The following is a 20,275-nucleotide window of genomic DNA, read 5'->3' as shown; positions in this document are numbered from 1 at the left end:
TTACTTTATTGTAAGAAGACAGTATATAATAAAATATAACATACAAAACATGTTAATTGACTATCATTAAACTTCAGGTCAACAGCAGGCTATTAGTAGTTAAGTTTTGGGGCAGTCAAAAGTTATACATAGATTTTCAACTCTTCAGGGGTCAATGCCCTTAACTCCTGCACTGTTCAAAGGAGTTGAGGTCAACTGTACTTCCAATACCCTGTCTCAGGATGCTTCTAGAAAATGCACTCTATCAGAATGAAGTAATAAACCAAAAGGAAGACACAGAATTTTGAACAAAAGATTCAATTCAAGGGAAATAAATCAAAGAAGATAGCTATACAACTAGTATAGAGGGCAATCAGTCTAAGTTGGACCAGGTAAAATGAAATAGAATATTTGATGAAAATAAGTATCTTGAGATGAGAAGATGATTTAGGGTTGAGTAAATGATAAGTACACATAATAAATAGTATACATAAAATGAATTAATGCTAAGAACCTATTTACAAAGAAAAAATTATTAACTAAAAGGAATGAAGTAAATTATGCAAAAAAATAAGAAGTTAGGTCCAGCTGAATAAAAGCTGAATCTAAAGTGTATCATAAAGTATCTCTTCACCAGAGAGGCCACTGTATGATGGGAAAGATAAATATAGAGGCTGGATTTTTGTAATGTGGAGCCTAGGTTTTTGGCCAACAGTCAATAGTTAATTATTAAATAGATACATTCTAACAAAAGTGAAAACTAAAAGTAAACATTCCAATACAATTTTTGAATAATAATCTCTTATAATTATTGTAATTGAGGATGATTTTTCATCCTCAGATATAAAATTTAAGTCAGCAATAGCAGCAAAGTGAAAACGAAGTGCTTTGCAATCAAGTTTTAAGTGTCCAAGGCACGTTGTTTTCAAGTTTCTTAAACAAAATAACTCAATAGAGCTGCCAGAAAGCTGAAGAGAAGGGTGAAGTAGTAGCTCCTGGAGTCACTCATGTTCAATCCCAACTCCAGCAGCAAATTTCTCTGTGGAAGAGCATTAGAACACATCTGTAAGTGTGGAAAAGGGTCATCATGGGACTAGAAGAACTCCAGCCTAAGTTCCATACTAAGAACGTGGCTTTAGGCTTATACCAGTCTGGCCAAGAAATTATTCTCGCCTACAAAATTCTGGAAACGCTCTCCTCTAACATTTACTAAGTGCTATAAGCCTTTAAATGTATGCACCAATCTTAGCAGTTATGTATCATTTTCTTACAAAATAGTTCTTGAGCAAAGTTAGTATGGGTTTCTAAGACTAACACTGTTCTCTAAGATTTGAATTTGAAGTTTTACTATAAGATACTAATTATGTGTGTGTGTATATATATATATTTATTTATATATATATTTAGTAAAATCCTTTTACTAATCAAGAAATGTTTGCTTTGTTTCAGGGTTGGCCTTCTTGGTATCTTCTATTATTATCGACATGAAAAATACCTATTTGTGACTATTCCATGGCACTTTCCACACAGCCATATGGCCTAGGCTTACCACTTCCACAACATCCAAATAGTGTTCCTAACCATTTTATGAATTTTACATAATTGGCACAGTCTGTGCCCAGGATATCACTCACCACTTGGTGCATACAGCAGAAGCTTATTTAGAGTAATCTAATGATAAAGAACAGACATGTGTTTGGTGGTGTGTTTCAAGAGCCAGCAAACTAATCTATAAAAATTAGGTTGAAAGCATTTAGACTTCCTAAAGTTGGTCTGTTACCAAGTCATTTCTAATCCTCACTTTTCAAATCAATCTTCAGGCACACTTGTGTAAACATTAAAACAGCAATAAGGAACAACTTCTGAGTGAGTCATAAGTTCCTTCACTAAAGTACAGTTTGAAACTCTACAACAAAAGTCATTCTTTTTTTTTTTTTTAAAGATTTTATTTTATTTATTTGACAGAGAGAGAGAGAGACAGCGAGAGAGGGAACACAAGCAGGGGGAGTGGGAGAGGGAGAAGCAGGCTCCTGGCCGAGCAGGGAGCCTGATGTGGGGCTCGATCCCAGGACCCTGGGATCATGACTTGAGCTGAAGGCAGACGCTTAACGACTGAGCCACCCAGGCGCCCCAACAAAAGTCATTCTTGGTTACTTTTAAAATGAATCCGATTCTATACCATAAAATTTTAATCATATGTAAAAATCTTTAAAAAAAAAAAAAGGCAAACCCATAGATGCAGAGAATAGATTTGTGGTTGCCAGAGGTGGGCCATGGAGGGCAAGTGGATGAAATGGGTGAAGATGATCAAAAGGTACAAACTTCCAATTATAAAAGTAAGTCCTGGAGATGTAATGTATAGCATGGTAACTATAGTTAATAATACTGCACTGCATGTCTGAACACTGCTAAGAGAGTAGATCCTAAAAGTTCTCATCATAAGAAAAAGAAGGCCTTGTAACTACATGTGGTGATGAATGTTAATTAGACCTATTGTGATTATTTCTCAATATATACATATATCAAACCACTGATTATGTGTACATCTGAAACACAAGGCTATATGTAAATTATATCTCAATTTCAAAAAAAAAAGAATTAGATTATTTTACCAGAGTTTTAAAACTTTTGTAAATACACAAACCTTATGAATTGAAAACATCAAAGTAAAGTTTAAAGAGAAGCAAAGCACAATAAAAATCACAGCACCATGGGAAAGATGCTTCTGTCTTGATGCCATGGATACTGTGACTCTGCTCTTTTAGTTAGCAATTAATACTTTTCTCAGCTTTTTCCCTATTTTTTCTTGAGAAAGAGAGAAATCTTTAACGACTGTCAGTGAATCCTTTCAAGCAGTGAAGACAAGGTGCTTAGAGACCCATTCCTTGATGAAGAGTAATATGCACTGATTGTCAGGCACAGGACCAATGATACAACCTAACAAATGGTTTGACATCCACTCTGTAACCTCAAAAATGTCAACCATAAAATTTTTGACTACATGAGTCCCCCCTTATCTATGGGGGATATGTTCTAAGACCCCTAATGGATATCTGAAACCCCAGATAGTACCTAACCCCATATGTACTGTTTTTTCCTATACACGTATACCTATGATAAAGTTTAATTGATAAACTAGGTGCACTAGTAAGATGTGCACAATAACTAATAATCAAGTAGAACAATTATAACAATATACTGTAATAAAAGTTATATGAATGTGGTCTCTCTCTCCCTGTCAAAATATATTACACTGTACTCACCCTTCTTCTTATGATGATATGAAACGATAAAATGCCTACTGATGAGATGAAGTGAGGCGAATGTCATAGGCACTGTGACATAGAGTTAGGCTATTACTGACCTTCTGACAGTATATCAGAAGGTGACCACCTGCTTCTAGACTGCTGTTGACGGCGGGTAACTGGAACCACAGGAAATGGGGTGGTACAGTATCAGGACAACCTCTGTTACTGCCAGCAAAACACCACCACAAGGGCACCAACTCATGGTACAAAAGACTCCACTGACCCCGTAACCAACCCATGCATTCTTCCCGAGGGATGAGTATTTCCCAATTCTGGCTTGTTCTTTGTTTTCAAATTTAGCTGAAGCATATGGAGCAGTTACATAAGTCCTGCTCGGGCACTGCAAGTATTCTCAGAAGCAGTACTTATTGTTCCAGTAAAACTTTGTGGGGGAAAGGACTAAAAAAAGTAAAGACTAATGAAAAATTGGTCACAACTAAAATGTGGGCACATAAAAACTGTTCTACAATAAAATTATTACATTGGCAGGGATTTACATTTGGGCAGAAAATAAAGATGGCTTATGTCAGGATAACCAGGAAAAAAATGCAATGGTAGACAAAACTACTACATCAAAAATGGTCACATCCGAAGTGTACCCACTAAAAACCCAGTCAAGGACCCTGGTTTAACTACTAATTCTGTCCCTTACTAACAAGCTACTAACTCTCTTCTCAGCATCATCATTTTATCCAAGGTAATGCAAGCTGTGATAGCATTATATAGAGATAGCAGTATACATAGTGTCCCTTTAATAAGAAGGTGAGAAACACAGTTTATCTTCTCAATTTCATAAAGTTTTTACAAGGGACAAAGGGTCTAACGTATGTGAATGACTCCCGCAACAGGTAAAACACTATAGAAAGTTTATCAACAATTATAAATATACTTAATTGATTTTTATTAATTCTAAGCATATTTTGAAGATAAATTATTTCTGTGTGAAAAATCTCTCGGGTTTTTTCATTTAATTGGTGTTAATTAATTTATTTACTTTTAATTAAGTTTTTATTTTAATGCCAGTATACTTAACAGAGTGTTACATTAGTTTTAGGTGTCCAATATCGTGATTTAACAATTCCACACATCACCCAGTGCTCATCACGACAAGTTTACTCCTGAATCCCCATCATCTATTTCACCCATCCCCCTGCCCACCTCCCCTCTGGTAACCATCAGTTTGTTCTGCATAGTTAAGAGTCTGTTTCTTGATCTGTGTCTCTCTTATTTTTCCCTTTGCTCGTTTGTTTTGTTTCTTAAATTCCACGAGTGAAATCATATGGTATTTGTCTTTCTCACTTATTTCACTTAGCATTATAATCTCTAGCTTCATCCATGTCATAGCAAATAAGATTTCATTCTTTTTTATACCACCTTTTCTTTATCCATTCATCTGTCAACCAACATCTGGGCTGCTTCCGTAATTTGGCTATTGTAAATAATGCTGCAATAAACATGAGGGTGCATGTACCCCTTTGAATTAGCATTCTTGTATTCTTCGGGTAAATACCCAGTAGTACAACTGCTGGATTATAGGGTACTTTTAACTTTTTGAGGAACCCCCATACTGTTTTTCACAATGGCTGCATCACTTTGCATTCCCTCCACAAGTGCAAGAGAATTCCTTTTTCTCCACATCCTTGCCAACACCTGTTGTTTCTTATACTGTTGATTTTATCCATTTTCACAGGTGTGAGATATCTCACTGTAGTTTTGATTTGTATTTCCCTGATAAGTGATGATGAGCATCTTTTCATGTGTCTGTTGGCTACCTGGATGTCTTCTTTGGAGAAATGTCTGTGCATGTCTTCTGCCCATTTTTTTAAAATTTATTTTATTATGTTATGTTAATCACCATATATTACATCATTAGTTTTTTGGGGTTTTTTTTTTTTTTAAAGATTTTATTTATTTATTTGAAAGAGAGAAAGCACATGAGAGGAGGGAGGGTCAGAGGGAGAAGCACACTCCCTGCTGAGCAGGGAGCCTGATGTGGGACTCGATCCCAGGACTCCAGGATCATGACCTGAGCTGAAGGCAGTCGCTTAACCAAATGAGCCACCCAGGTGCCCCAACATCATCAGTTTTTGATGTAGTGTTCCTGATTCATTGTTTGCATGTAACACCCAGTGCTCCATTTTTAATTGGATTACTTGTTTTTTAGGTGTTGAGCTATATAAGTTCTTTACATATTTTGAATACTAACCCTTTAATGGATATATCATTCAAAAATATCTTCTCCCATTCCATAGGCTGCCTTTTAGTTTTGTTGACTGTCTCCTTCACTGTGCAGAAGCTTTTTATTTTGATGTAGTCCCAATCATTTATTTTTGCTTTTATTTCCCTTGCCTCAGGAGACATTATCTAGAAAGAAGATGCTACAGCTAATGTCAAAAAAGTTATTGCCTGTGTTCTCTTCTAGGATTTTTATGACTTCAGGTCTCACATTTAGGTCTTTAATCCATTTTGAATTTATTTTTGTGTATACTGTAAGAAAGTGGTCCAATTTCATTCTTTTTTTTAAGATTTATTTATTTATTTTGAGAGAGAGTGTGTGTGTAAGTGGGGGGGAGGGGCAGCAGGAGAGGAACAGAATCTTAAGCAGACTCTTCACTGAGCAAAGAACCCAATCCGGGGCTCAATCTCACAACCCTGAGATCATGACCTGAGCCAAAATCAAGAGTCGGACATTTAACTAAGACACCCAGGTGCCCCAGTTTCATTATTCTGCATGTTGCTGTCCAGTTTCCTCAACACCATTTGTTGAAGAGATTCTTTTTAAAGATTTATTTATTTATTTGAGAAAGAGAGAGAGAAAGTGGAGGGAGGGGCACAGAGAGAATCTTCAAGCAGACTCCCCACCAAGTGCAGAGCCTGACAACGCAGGGCTCGATCTCAGGACCCATGAGATCATCACCTGAGCCGAAACCAAGACTTGGACGCTCATCCAACTGTGCCACCCTGGCACTCCAAGACTGTCTTTTTCCCACTGGATAGTCCTTCCTGCTTTGTTGAAGGTTCAGTGACCATTTAATTGTGGGTTTGTTTCGGGATTTTCTATTCTGTTCCATTGATCTATTGTCTCTTTCTGTGCCAGTACCACACTGTTTTGATTCTACAGCTTTGTAATAAAACTTAACATTCAGAATTGTGATGCCTCTAGCTTTGCTTTTCTTTTTTTAAGACTGCTTTAGCTACTTGGGGTCTTCTGAGGTTCCACACAGATTTTAGGATTGTCTGTTCTAGTTCTGTGAAAAAAGCTGTTGGGGGCGCCTGGGTGGCTCAGTTGGTTAAGCGACTGCCTTCGGCTCAGGTCATGATCCTGGAGTTCCTGGATCGAGTCCCGCATCGGGCTCCCTGCTCGGCAGGGAGTCTGCTTCTCCCTCTGACCCTCCCCCCTCTCATGTGCTCTCTCTCTCTCTCATTCTCTCTCTTAAATAAATAAATAAAATCTTAAAAAAAAAAAAGCTGTTGGTATTTTGATAGGGATTCCATTAAATCTGTAGATTGCTCTGGGTAGTATAGACATTTTAACAATATTTGTTCTTCCAAATACTGGAGCACAGAATGTCTTTCCATTTCTTGGTGTTGTCTTCAATTTCTTTCATCTGTGTTTTTGTTGTTGTTGAAGTTTTATTTGAGTTGACACACAATGTTACATTAGTGTCAGGTATAGAACATAGCAATTTGACAAGCTATACATTATGCTTGCTCACCAGAAGGGTAGCAACCATCTGTCACAATGCCATTACACTATTAGTGACTGCATTCCCTATGCAGTACCTTTTATTCCCGTGACTTACATATTCCGTAACAGGAAGCATGCACCTCCCACTCCCTTTTATCCATTTTGTCCATCCCCCCCACCTTCTTCCTTCTGGCAACCATCAGTTTGTTCTCTGTAGTCACATGTCTGATTCTGCTTTTTTGTTTATTCATTTGTTTTCTTTTTCTCTGACTTATTTCATATAGCATAATACCCTCTAGGTCCACTGATGTTGCAAATCATCTCATACTTTTTTTTATGGCTGATTACTACTAAGTATATATACACCACACTTTCCTTATCCATTTGTTCATTTTTGTTTTTTGGATTCCATGTATAAGTGAAATCATATGTTATTTGTCTTTCTCTGACTTATTCCATCTAGGATTATACCCTCTAGGTCTATTCATGTAGTCACAAATGTTCAAGATCTTTCTTTTCATGGCTCAGTAATACTCCATTCTGTAATATTCCAATGTATCTCTCATCTTTTTTTTTAAAAAGCTTTAATATAAACCCCAGCTAGTAAACATACAGTGTACCACCAGCTTTGGGTATACAATTCAGTGACTCAACACCTATACGTAACACCTGGTACTCATCACAACAAGTGTCCTCCTTAATCTCCATCACCCACTTCACCCATCCTCCCACCCACCTCCCCTTTGGTAACCATCAGTTTGCTCTCTATAATTAAGAGTCTCCTTGGGGCACCTGGGTGGCTCAGTTAAGTGTCTGCCTTCAGCCCAGGTCATGATCTCAGGGTCCTGGGATCAAGCCCCGTCGGGCTCCCTGCTCAGCGGAGAGTCTGCTTCTCCCTCTCCCTCTACCCCTACAACCACTTGTGCTCTTTCTCTGTCAAATAAATAAATAAAATCTTAAAAAAAAAAAAAAAAGAATCTCTTTCATGGTTTGCACACTCTTTTTTCCCCCTATGCTCATTTGTTTTGCTTCTTAAATTCCACACGAGTGAAATCATATGGTATTTGTCTTTTCTGACTTTTTCATTTGGCATAATTCTCTATGCTCCATCCACAACATTACAAATGACAAGATTTTGTTCTTTTTTATGGCCAAGTAATACTCATGTGTGTGTGTATGTGTGTATGTGTGTGTGGATATATATATCACACCTTCTTTACCAATTCATCAGTCGATAGGCATTTCATCAGTGTTTTATAGTTTTCAGAGTACAGGTGTTTCACCTCTTTGGTTAGGTTTATTTCTAGGTATATTATTTTTGGTGCAATTGTAAATGGAATTGTTTTCTTAATTTTGCTTTCTGCTGCTTCATTATTGGTATATATATATGCAACAGATTTCTGTACATTGATTTTGTATCATAGGACTTTACTCAATTCATCAGTTCTAGAAGTTTTTTGGTCGAGTCTTTACGGTTTTCTATATGGAGTATCATTCATCTGCAAATAGTGAAAGTTTTACTTCTTCCTTACCATTCTGAGTATCTTTTATTTCTTTCCTTGTCTGATTGCTGTGGCTAGGACTTCCAGTACTATGGTGGATAAAAGCAGTGAGAGTGGACATCCTTGTCTTATTTCTGATCTTACTCTTAGTTTTTCCCCATTAAGGATGATGTTAGCTGTAGGTTTTTCATATATGCCCTTTATTATGTTGAGGTATGTTCCCTCTAAACCTACTTTGTTGAAGGTTTTTATCATGAATGGATATTGCACTTTGTCAAATGCTTTTTCTGCATCTATTGAAATGATCACATGATTCTTATCCTTTCTCTTATTGATATGATGTATGATGTTGATTTAAGAATATTGAACCACCCTTGTAGCCCAGGAATAAATCACACTTGATCATGATGAATGTTTTTTTTAATGTATGGTTGGATTTAGTTTGCTAGTATTTTGTTGGGATTTTTTGTAGGGATATTGGCCTATAGATCACTTTTTCAGTGGTGTCTTTATCTGGTTTTGATATCAGGGTAATGCTGGCTTCACAGAACGAATTCAAAAGTTTTCCTTCCTTTTCTATTTTTTGGAATAGTTTGAGAAGATTAGGTATCAGCTCTTCTTTAAATGTTTAGCAGAATTCACCCGTGAAGCCATCTGGTCCTGGACTTTTGCTGGGATATTTTTGATTACTGAATCAACTTCTTTGCTGGTTACTGGTCTGTTCAAGTTTTCTATTTCTCCTTGTTTCAGTTTTGGTACTTTATATGTTTCTAGGAATTTATCTATTTCTTCCAGGTTGTCCAATTTGTTGGCATATAGTTTATAATATTCTCTTATGATTGCTGGTATTTCTGTGGTGTTGGTTGTTATTTCTCCTCTCTCATTTGTGATTTTACTTGAGTCCTTTCTTTTTTTTCTTGGTAAACCTGGCTAGGGGTTTATCAATCTTATTAATCTTATTTTTTTCCAAAGAACCAGCTTCTATTTTCATTGAGCTGGGGTTTTTTTGTTTTGTTTTTTGTTTTGTTTTAGTTTCCGTATCATTTATTTCTGCTCTGATCTTAATTATTTCCTTCCTTCTCCTGATTTTAGGTTTTGTTTGTTCTTTTTCTAGCTCCTTTAGGTGTAAGGTTAGGATGTTTGAGATCTCTTGCTTCTTGAGGTAGGCGCCTGTATTGCTATAAACTTCCCTCTTATGACTGCCTTCAGGCGTCCCAAAAGTTTTGGACCATCACGTTTTCATTTGCATTTGTTTCCATGTAGTTTTTCCTTTCTCCTTTGATTTCCTGGTTGATCCACCATTCATCATTTAGTAGCATGTTGTTTAACCTCCATATATTTGTGGTCTTCCCAGATTTTTTCTTGTGGTTGACTCCCAGTTTCATAGCATTGTGGTCAGAAAAGATGCATGGTATGATTTTGATCATCTCAAATTTGCTGAGGTTTGCTTTGTGGGCTAATAAGTGATCTATTCTGGAGAAGAGTTCTGTGTGCACTTGAAAAGAATGTGTATTCTTTGGGTTTAGGATGCAATGTTCTGAATTTATCTGTTAAGTCCATCTGGTCCAATGTGCCACTCAAAGCCACTGTTTCCTTGATTTTTCTGTTAGGTGATAAGTATTGCTACCCTGGCTTTCTTTGGACATCCATTTGCATGGTAGATGTTTGTCTATCCCCTCACTTTTAATCTGCTGAATGTAGCATATAGATGGGCCTTGTTTTTTTATTCATTCTGTCACCCTACATCTTTTGATTGGAGTGTTTAGTCCACTTACATTCAAAGTAATTATTAATAGATATGTATTTATTGCTATTTTATTACTTGTTTTGTGGTTGTTTCTGAAGATTTTCTTTGATCCTTTCTTTTCTTTCTCTCTTTCATGTTTTGCTGGTTTTCTTTGGTGATATATTTAGATTTCTATCTCTTTATTCTTTACAAGTTTACTAGTGATTTTTGATATATGGTTACCATTAGTTTGTATATAACCTCTTCTGCATGTAGCAGTCTATATTAAGTTGATGGCTGTTAAAGTTTGAACCCATTCTTTTCTCCTCTCCTCCCCATGTTTTAGGTATATGTTATTATATTTTATATCCTTTTTTGTGTGTGAGGTCCTTGACTGATTTTTTACAGAAATAATCATTTTTACTGCTTTTGGATTTCCTACATTTATACTTCACTTTTGGTCTCTTCTTTCCACTCAAGTTCCCCTTAAATATTTCTTACAGTGCTGGTTTAGTGGTCATGAACTCCTTTTAGTTTTTGTTTGTCTGGGAAACTATCTCTCCTTCTATTCTGAACAATAGCCTTGCTAGATAGAGTATTCCTGGCTGCAGATTTTTCCCATTATGCACTTTGAGTATATCGTGCCACTCCTTTCTGATTTGCAAAGTTTCTGTTGAAAAAAATCTTCTGCTAGCCTCATGGGAAAACACTCTCTTGTTAATGTTATGACAAACTGTAAAGCTTAAGTGCTAAAAATCAAAATAATGCTTTTTACTTTGCTTCAATACCCAAACTCATTTGCATATTGATACCCCCACAGATATATTAGCAGATTTTTCCTTTGGATAAGTCAAATAAGAAGTTGTTCTAGGGTCAAAAGAAATAAGACATCTCTTTTTTAAAAATGGCTAGTCTAGGGGTGCCTGGGTGGAATAGTCGATTAAGTGCTGGACTCTTGGTTTCAGCTCAGGTCATGATCTCAGGATCATGGGCTCGAGCCCCACTCCCAGCTCTGTGTTTAGCACAGAGTAAGCTTGAGATTCTCTCTCCCCTCTCCTACTGCCCCTCCCCCCGACCCCTCTGTGCACACATGTGTGTGCACGTGCACACTCTCTAATAATTAAATCTTTTTTAAAAAAAATGGCTAGTCTAAGAAATTTCCTATTTTGATGATGGTCCACATTTTGAGGATGAAACATGAGAATATCCTGTGTTAAAATAGAAGGGCCTCTATGCATTGCTGTAGTTAACAGAAAGGGGCAAACTTTACTTTTTACAATGCAAAAATTGGAATAACTTTATTTTTTTTATTTTTTATTTTTTTAAGATTTTATTTATTTACCTGACAGAGAGAGACACAGCGAGAGAGGGAACACAAGCAGGGGGAGTGGGAGAGGGAGAAGCAGGCTTCCCACGGAGCAGGGAGCCCGACACGGGGCTCGATCCCAGGACCCTGGGATCACGACCTGAACCAAAGGCAGACACTTAACGACTGAGCCACCCAGGCGCCCCTAAAAAATTGGAATAACTTTAATTTGTGCCATTAAATGTTCTAAGAATTCTCTCATGTTATCCGTAAGATTTCACAAAATAATAACAATGATAAAGCTCTGACATGTTTTCCTTTAATACCTGGTGTCCTTGTGCTGCAGAACATTAACAGCTTTAATAGATTTGATTTCTATCACACTTACTTTTTTGTGATAAATGCTACAGAGTCCTCTCTCTATATCGGGCAGTTTACGCAGATGATTTTCTATCTGACCAAACACACTGGATTCTGAATGGAGTACTTCAGATACAGCATCTAGTCGAGCATTTATCTCCCTGTGGGAACAGAGTAGTAACAATTATAAGATATGTTAGGAATTCAGAATAGAGACATTTCCCACTCTTATGCCCAGCACTGTGACAATAGCTACTTAGAAAAACATAAAGGGACTCCTCCTCCATACCTCTGGCCCTTCCTAACCCCTATCATTTACATCAAAGAGCAGGTACCATACAAGGAAAGTCATTAACTAGGTGGAGCAGAAACTGGCTCCTTAGATTTTCCATTCCTCCTGGGCAAACACACAGACGACATTTCCCAGTCAGACGATATTTCCCAGTTTCCCTCTGCAATTAGCTATGGCCATGTACCCACGTTGTAGACAATAAAATGTAAGCAGGAATGATTAAGCCAATTCTGGCTCTGGCCCATAAAACCCTCCTGTGTGATCTTTCACATCTGTTCTTTCCCCAGCTGAATGTTAGGCCCCAAACAATCTTGTGAGCCACCTGAAGACTCTCTCAGCCTGGGTCCGTTAGTGGAGCAGAAAACCCATCACGCCCACATTTGCTACCAGGTGGACGTTACATTAGCAAGAAATAAACTTTTATTGTATTTAAACCACTGAGATTGAGGATTTATTTGCTACAACTGCTTGTTTTACCTTGGCTAATATAACAGATCTACAAAGGGCAATTGAGTTTTCTAGTCCGACTGAAATGACTGATCATCTCAGTCAAAAACCAATTCATTCATTCAACCAACTACTTTGATAGAAGACTTCGTGGTGGTGGCTGAATTGATCACCTGTCTGAAGTGGGATTAGGCATTACTGAGCCTGAGCAAAGACTCAGAGCAGTAACAGAAAGTACAGAAGATAAGATGTCAGGAGACATGGGAGACCAGAGTAGGAGGATTTCATCAGTGGCTGCACTGTAAGTGATGGGCAGGCCACTGGAGAGGAAATGGTGAGGCTGTCAACTTAAAATGGAAACCGGATTGACTAAATGTGCCCTAAACAGGATGTGGCCCACCTAGTGCCTATAAATGCCAAAGGCCCAGACTAGGTATGATGGCCATAATGTGGTATTAAAGACTGAGATAAGTAAACATACCTAGTAGATAGTGAGCCCTCAGTAAATGTTTTTTTGAACTAAGAATGAGCAAGCAAGCAAATGAAAGAATGAACTGACACTTAGGGCCAAAGGGAAACGTGAGCTACTGAATACACATCTGTCTAACAAAGTTCTTTGATATCACACACATTGACGTGAAGGGCAAGCCTCAGAATCCTGCCTAGATGACTGTTAAATTCAGTACTTCCCAATTAATTGAGTGCTTTTCTCTTTAATTATCCTTCAAACTACTCTGTGAGGTCATGCCTGTTCACAACATGCATACTAGGCTGGCTTCATTTCTGTTTCATTTTTCTCTGGCTCATACTCTACTATGTAGAACAGGCATTTGGTTCAGCATGACACAGTAGAACACACCCGAGCTTTGTAGACATACACACTGGTTCCTCCATTCTCAGTGGGGTGGCCTCTTAAATCAATCCATTTCTTTCCATCTCTACTACTGCTACACTAGTTTAAGTAAAAATCATTTCTCACACAGACTACAAAAAGAGCCTCCTAACTTTCCTGCATCCACTTCTGCCCCCTTTTCCAATCCAGTCTCCACACTGTAGCCTGAGCGGTCTTCCAAATCTGTTCATGTCTTACCTCTGCTTTCAGCTCATCAATGATTTGCCAATAATCTTAGATGCAAATCCAGATTCTTTCACTGACCTACAAGACAACTGGGCCCTGCTTACCTCTCAAGTCTCAAGTCAGGCCGCTGCCACTCTCTTCCTCTCACTGTAAGTTTCACTTACACTGAAATTGTTCCATATTTTGGTCACTCCAACTTCTCTGATATCAGGGCCTCCTCATTTGCTGCTCACTCTGCCTTGAAGACTCTCTTCCTCTCTCCTGCTACCTACCAGCTCCACTTTGTTTGGCAAACTCCTATTCACCCTTCTTCTGAAAGAGCTTTTTGGACTCAGCAGACCAGATTTAATCCTCTGCCATCCTTTTCCACACAACCCTCTATTGTCTTTCCATAGTGGAAATCGTAATTGTATTTACTTCTCTGTCTTTTCTGCTGGACTGTAAGCTCAGTGAGAACAGGGATCATTTCTTCATTCCCACAGTTCTGGGATCACAGTATGTGTTTCAAAAAGTAGTTCTTGAATTCAATTCAGCTCAATTCCAAAGACTACATATAAAGTAAATCAAGATGAGGTGAAAAAAATTTTCTGTGCATAGGATTGTTGTGATAAAATAAATCAATGTTTTACCCTAACGTTTACCCAAAATGCTATACAAATATAAAGTTTTATTTTAATAACTCACTCCTGCATAAATGAAAGATAACACCAATTGGAACAGACTAGGTTGATGCTACAGATGGTATGAGGACAGATAAAATAATACCATCTGTGAATGTATAAGACAGCCTACAAAGATAGCTGCTCTCTCAAAAATTATAAAGGTTGTTGGAGATATGGAAAGATAAAAGCAAAACAGGTTAATAAAAGCCTAAGTCATATTTATGAAATATTCCAGAAGATTTTTTTTAAATAGACATAAAACTACAAATTTCTTAGAAAGAGACAAAAAAGGATGTGCTAAGCTGGTCTGCAATCTGGAAAAATACAAAGGTACTGGCTTTTTATTTTAGCCTAATGACAGCACAGGCAAAAGCATATTTACTATGAATCATTTTGGTTTTAACCCAGCCTTCATTGGTTAGGGAGCTCAGAAGTTAAAAATTTGGGCAGGTGACCTCAGTTAAAATCCAGCCTCTACCATTTACCAGTTATTTAGTCTTGCCCTAGTTTCTCCATCTATAAAATCGGAATAATAATGGTCTCTAACTCAGAGCTGTTACAAGAATGCAATGAAATAATGCATGGCAAACAGTACAGTGCCTGGTACATAGTAAGTACTCAATACAGATTAGCTGTTAACAGTGATCTTTATTTGCTTATACAATCTGTTTGGTAGATACCACAAAGAACGGCACAGGGTAGGGGAAAGAGCACCCAAAATGGTTAGTAGGCTGCACTGAGAATGCCGTAACGCATTACAGATGTTTAGAACAGGCAGGAAGAGAGTGAAAGGGTGTGTGACACTGTTTACTACAAACTTCTCACCACTGGGGGAGCTATAGTTCTACTTTTATCTCCTATCTGCAGATCAGAATGCAAATTAGTAAAATAACTTCTAATCAAGTTTTTAAAAAAGTGTGCATATCCTGTTCTTTACTTAGCAGCAGTAACAAGACTTCCCAAATAACTCTAATAAAACAGTATGACAGATTATACCAAAATAGAGAAAAAATATCTTGGTGTAATCAATAAGAGAGATTCAGTGATCATGACAGTCAACAAAACAAGAAGTAGCACTGTCAAAAAAAAAAAAAAAAGGAAGTAGCACTGTCAACGAGATGGTGATAAAAGTATTTGCGTCAAGATGCCCTATAGAATTCTATGGCTGATCTTAGAGCATGACACATTCCAAATGAAAGGAAGGCCCCTGAGTCATTTCATTCCCTATGACAAAAAACAATGGACTTGAGGTCCTTCAATGACAAAGATTCTTCTTTACCACCGAAGACCCAAGGACTGAAAGTGGGTGTCACTGGAGTCCTTCACATCGGAAGGTGAGTTGGGCGATGACGCCAGTATCTGTTTTGTGTGGCTGCCACTCAGGAACACAGTACGTAACCCTACTACAGCTGTTGCCATTGTAAGGACATGCGATGAAGTCTGTACCTGCTGGCTGCTATTGGTGGAGATGCCTCTATCATTCTAACATAAGGTTACTTGGAGGGCGAAGCGGGGGGGAAAGCTAAAATACAAACTACTGAGGAGAGGTGGTTTTATGTGGTGTTTGTTCTGACTTTCACTGAAAGGTTGGCTCTGAAGAGTTGTTTGTGTTTGTTCTGACTTTTCACTGAAAGGTTGGCGCTAAAGACAGACGATATAAAATGAGTAAATTAAATCCAGACATTACCATGCTGGCCATGCACTATGGCTCAACTAACTACCTACACAGCTTTCTAACAGAAACATGAGAGGGCCTATGATTACGTGGATCTCCCTAGAGTCATACACATCATTCACTGGTTCATTTAATGAATAATTACCAAGTGCTTACGAAAGTACTGACTGTAGAAGTAGCACAGGAAGATGTACGGGAAGATGGAGGCTGAAAGTGTGAGAGTGTGACAGCAGGAGCTAGGCAGCCAGGCAGCATATGGTCATGTGAGGGACATGGGCCACACCGGAGCTGGGACTTTCCCCTGAGAATGGGAGCCAATGGCTAACGTCTGAAAGGCAGAGGACAGTGGCAGGAAGACTCCAGGGGAGGGATGCTGATGATCTGAACTTGGGTAAAGGATAGAGGGGTGAAAAGGCACATAGTTTTAAGATACATTAAGGAGGTCAAGTTAACAAGAGTTGTGACATATTAGATAAGGCAAGGCAGGAGGGGGAAGAAAGAATAGCTTGAATAAGGAGATGCGCTATGAGTCATCCACAAATGTCGTTATTTTATTTATTTACAAATTACATTCTAAGGAGCTATTCTGAATATGTACCTTGTTGCAAATTATAAATCACCCAACAAGCTTCTGAGGATTTTTATTACTCCTATTCTAGTGATGCATCATTTTTGGAACAGACAACAATTCACCCTTTTTGGAATATTAAACAGAACAATTTTCTGACAGCTACCTTCCATTACCAGTTTAGAACATCAACTTGAGTCTTTGAAAACATATAACAGGATTTTTGCTTTTGGTAATGGTGAGAACCAGTACTTTCAGACCATTGTTCCAATGAGGACAATTTAAAAAGACAAATGAGACATAAAAACATGTTCATAAAAGTATCAAAGAACTAACAAAATGGTAAGGAATAAAATCACCAAAATCTAAAAGAAAACAGGAACCCAGAGGAGTAATCCAGCAGTCAAAGCCACTTTAGTACTGAAGAGATTTGCTTAAAAATGAGCTAGCCTCACAGTAAAGATGAACTTGCAGTAAGGTTCGCATCATTTGGATGGACTAAAACATACCAAATGCTGCACTTGAACTAAAATGGTCCCAGAATTGTTGTGCCACCAAGAACCTGGCAGAAGCAAACAAACAGAGAAGGCACCTTCATCCTAGCCCTCACATTATTCTTAAAATAAATTTCCAAAGAATATAATCAGTAAACAAAGATAATCAAGCATAAAAAGCAACTAGATGAGTAAGAATCAACAGAAACAAGAGACAACAGGAACAGACATATAAACTACAAAGCTTTGGGCAGGGAAAGGGGTGATTAAATGAAAAACAAAAAAACAAAAACTCAATAAATCCAAAAGAAATCACTGAAAGAAAGCAAATAAAGCAGAGAACAGGTGGGGAAATTAGAAATCAAATCAGTTATGTAATTTTTAGGGCATGACAGGTGATCTTTCTTTGCTCTCTGCTCTGTAATATTTTTACATCTGATGTGGTATCATACAGTTTCAGTGTGATTTAGTGAAATGTGGATTTCTCATTTGTTCTCAAACGCACTTTGAATCCACTGTGCTTCCTAAACCTAAGGATTCATATCATTCATGAAATATGAGAAATTCTCATCCTAATAAAGGATTGTCAAAGGACAATCTCTTTGAACACTGTCTCTTCTCTCCCTATTCTAATTTCCCTCTGGAAATCTGATGAGGATTATGTTAGACCACCTAATTCTCTTTTTGTCTTACAATTTTTTATATTTTTTTATCATATTGTCTATGTATACTCCAGGTAATTTCTTCAGATATTACCCTGCATTATAGTTACTGCATTTATTCCTGTGTAACCCACCCGCTGTTTCTAAAAGTTGTATGTAGTTCTTTTTAAAAAAAACAATCTACTCTCTCCTTTGATGGCATTTTTGTTTTGTGCTCATATTTTTTGTTCTTTTTTGTATTTAACTTCTTTTAACTTTTGATATTTATCCTCATAATCCCACGATCTGAAGGTCTTGGGATTCTAATTCAGCTGTTTATAATTTCTACTCACATTCATGGTTACTTGTTTCCTTATCTTTTGTAATTGTGGTCTGTGAGCTTATGGTAGAGCTTTCTCTTTGGGATTCCTAGAAGGCCAGGATTGAGAGTGCATTCCTTCAGGGAGCGTTTGCATTTGCTTCTGCTAGGAACCCTGAGGCATGGGACCATTCAAAACAACTTTCACAAGTTGGAAATTGCCAGGCCACACAGACAGTACAAATTGGAATAGCAAACCTGAGTGAGGGTGAGCCTCTCTGGTTGAGAATTCTTGGCAAATTTCCCCTCTGTAAAGACTAGGCCAAGACAAATGTATTTCCTTGTTCCCTCTCTTTAATGAGATTATGATCCTTGGAGGGTCTCACATTACTATAGGGTCCCTAACTTAGACACAAAGCCTTCACTCCAGTTTCCCACAAGGCTTTTTAAAACCCGATCCTTTTGATTACCAACGTCTGCAGAGGCCTAGGGGGGCAACTGCAGCAGCAGTCAACTCCCATTTCCAGCTCCTTCTTTAATCTGTTCCCTCAGTTTTTCCCTTTATCATTATTTAAGAGACTCAGCTATGTCCGAAAACAATGTCTTATGCTTTATACAGCATCTCTAGTTATTTCATAGAGGGATTTTTATGACATTACAGCCACAGGAAATGAAGTCCTCCCACGGCATTTGGAGGAGATACACTCTGAAAATCCCCGCTGGTAAAGGCACAAAGAGAGGAAAATAAAGCTGGAAGAGCCAAGAAGGAAAAGATCTCCAACTCTTCCTCCTCACTCTCTCCTGTGTATCTCCTCCTCAGCACAAAGGAAAGCTGCCATTTCCTGCTGGTCACATGAACCAGTTTAGCCTTCCCTGGAGGCCTGATTACTACAGAACGAAGCGGAGGCCAGCAGCAGGTTCCTGGGTATAAGCATCCCAAGAGACACTGGTTCCTCCACAGGCACTAAGTTAGGGCAGACGTTCGGGTAAGAGGTGTTTGGGGTCACTTTTTTCTTGGCAGCAGCAGTTTCTGCTCAAACATTCACACAGCAAAGGCAGAGAGGCAGGGCTCAACAGCAACCAATCTCCGCTCGCAGCTATGCCCCACCTACTGCTCTTCATTCCCATTTATGAGCAGTATTGTGTCTCACTGGGCTGAGGAAAATCACAGTGACCAAAGGTGAACACTGTGTGGGCAGGTTCATGGAACATGGGAAACCACAAAGAATAAAGAGGGCCTCCCAATGTAGTTCAGTAAAACAAATCCCTGAGACTTTAAAATGGCATTCAGTTTTGTTAATATAAATTAAACGGTAAATGGAGGAAATACATAACATTTTATTACTTTGTCACTGAGGCCAGAGTTATGAATTAGAAATAAACGGTTAATACTCCAAACATGAGTTTACCAAAATAAAAGTCATTTAATTATTCAAGAGAAAGAACTATCACTAGAATGTACTTAGTGCTTTAGAAAATTACACAAAAATGTAATCAATAGTCAGGGATCTATTTCCTAATACCAACCATTTTCAGTTTTGCTAATTTCAATGATTTATGTGATTTAATTACCAAGAATAACCTTAGCATGCTTAATTCTCTTTAACAGTTTTCTAAAAATCTAATTTGAATTTAAAAAGTATTCTTCATTTGCTCTAATTGTGCTACTGAGTTATACAGCGTGTAACAGGTAAGAATTTTATCTTAGGTACAAGATATCTTATCTGCATCTCCTCCTCACTAGATTATACCTTGACCAAATTAGATTAGAAACTCCTTGAGAGTAGGAACGTCTTGTCACTGAGACAGAATAATACAAAATTTACTATACATAAATTTACTATACATAATAATACAAAAGTAACTATCTTATACTATTAAGGGAAAGAAGCAAAGAGTATTGTGTATATTATGCCCCATCCATGTATAAAAAGGGAGGGAGGACTATATATTCATCTTTATTTATTTGCTTTTTAAAACAGAAAGCCTCTGGAAAGATACACAAGAAAATAACAACCATGATTATCCAATAGGAACTGAGCAGATGTGGGGCAGGGATGAGAGGCAAACATTTCACTATCTATATATATATATATATTTTAAGATTTTATCTATTTGAGAAAGAGAAAGAACACGAGCAGGGGGAGGGGCAGAGGGAGAGGGAGAAGCAGACTCCCCACTAAGCAGGGAGCCCCGAAGCGAGGCTCAATCCCAGGATGCTGGGATCACG

General features: G+C 37.8%; 1 protein-coding gene across 5 annotated transcripts in view; it reads right to left on the bottom strand.

Moving 5' to 3' along the window:
• Window positions 1-20,275, bottom strand: part of MSH3 (mutS homolog 3) — a 187,540-nt gene that overhangs the window by 87,397 nt on the left and 79,868 nt on the right. For all 5 annotated transcript variants that reach the window (XM_045897423.3, XM_064596296.1, XM_045897431.3 and 2 more), the window contains one exon: window positions 11,898-12,030. In XM_045897423.3, the coding sequence (XP_045753379.1) occupies window positions 11,898-12,030 (133 nt within the window). The remainder of the gene's footprint in view (window positions 1-11,897; window positions 12,031-20,275) is intronic.

Source organism: Mirounga angustirostris, unplaced genomic scaffold (assembly GCF_029215605.1).
Source record: "Mirounga angustirostris isolate CCGP_5_RB_7025 unplaced genomic scaffold, mMirAng1.0.hap1 SCAF_7, whole genome shotgun sequence".
Lineage (NCBI taxonomy): Eukaryota > Metazoa > Chordata > Mammalia > Carnivora > Phocidae > Mirounga > Mirounga angustirostris.
Note: the sequence above shows the minus strand (reverse complement) of the source record. Positions and strands in the feature narration are given on the sequence as shown.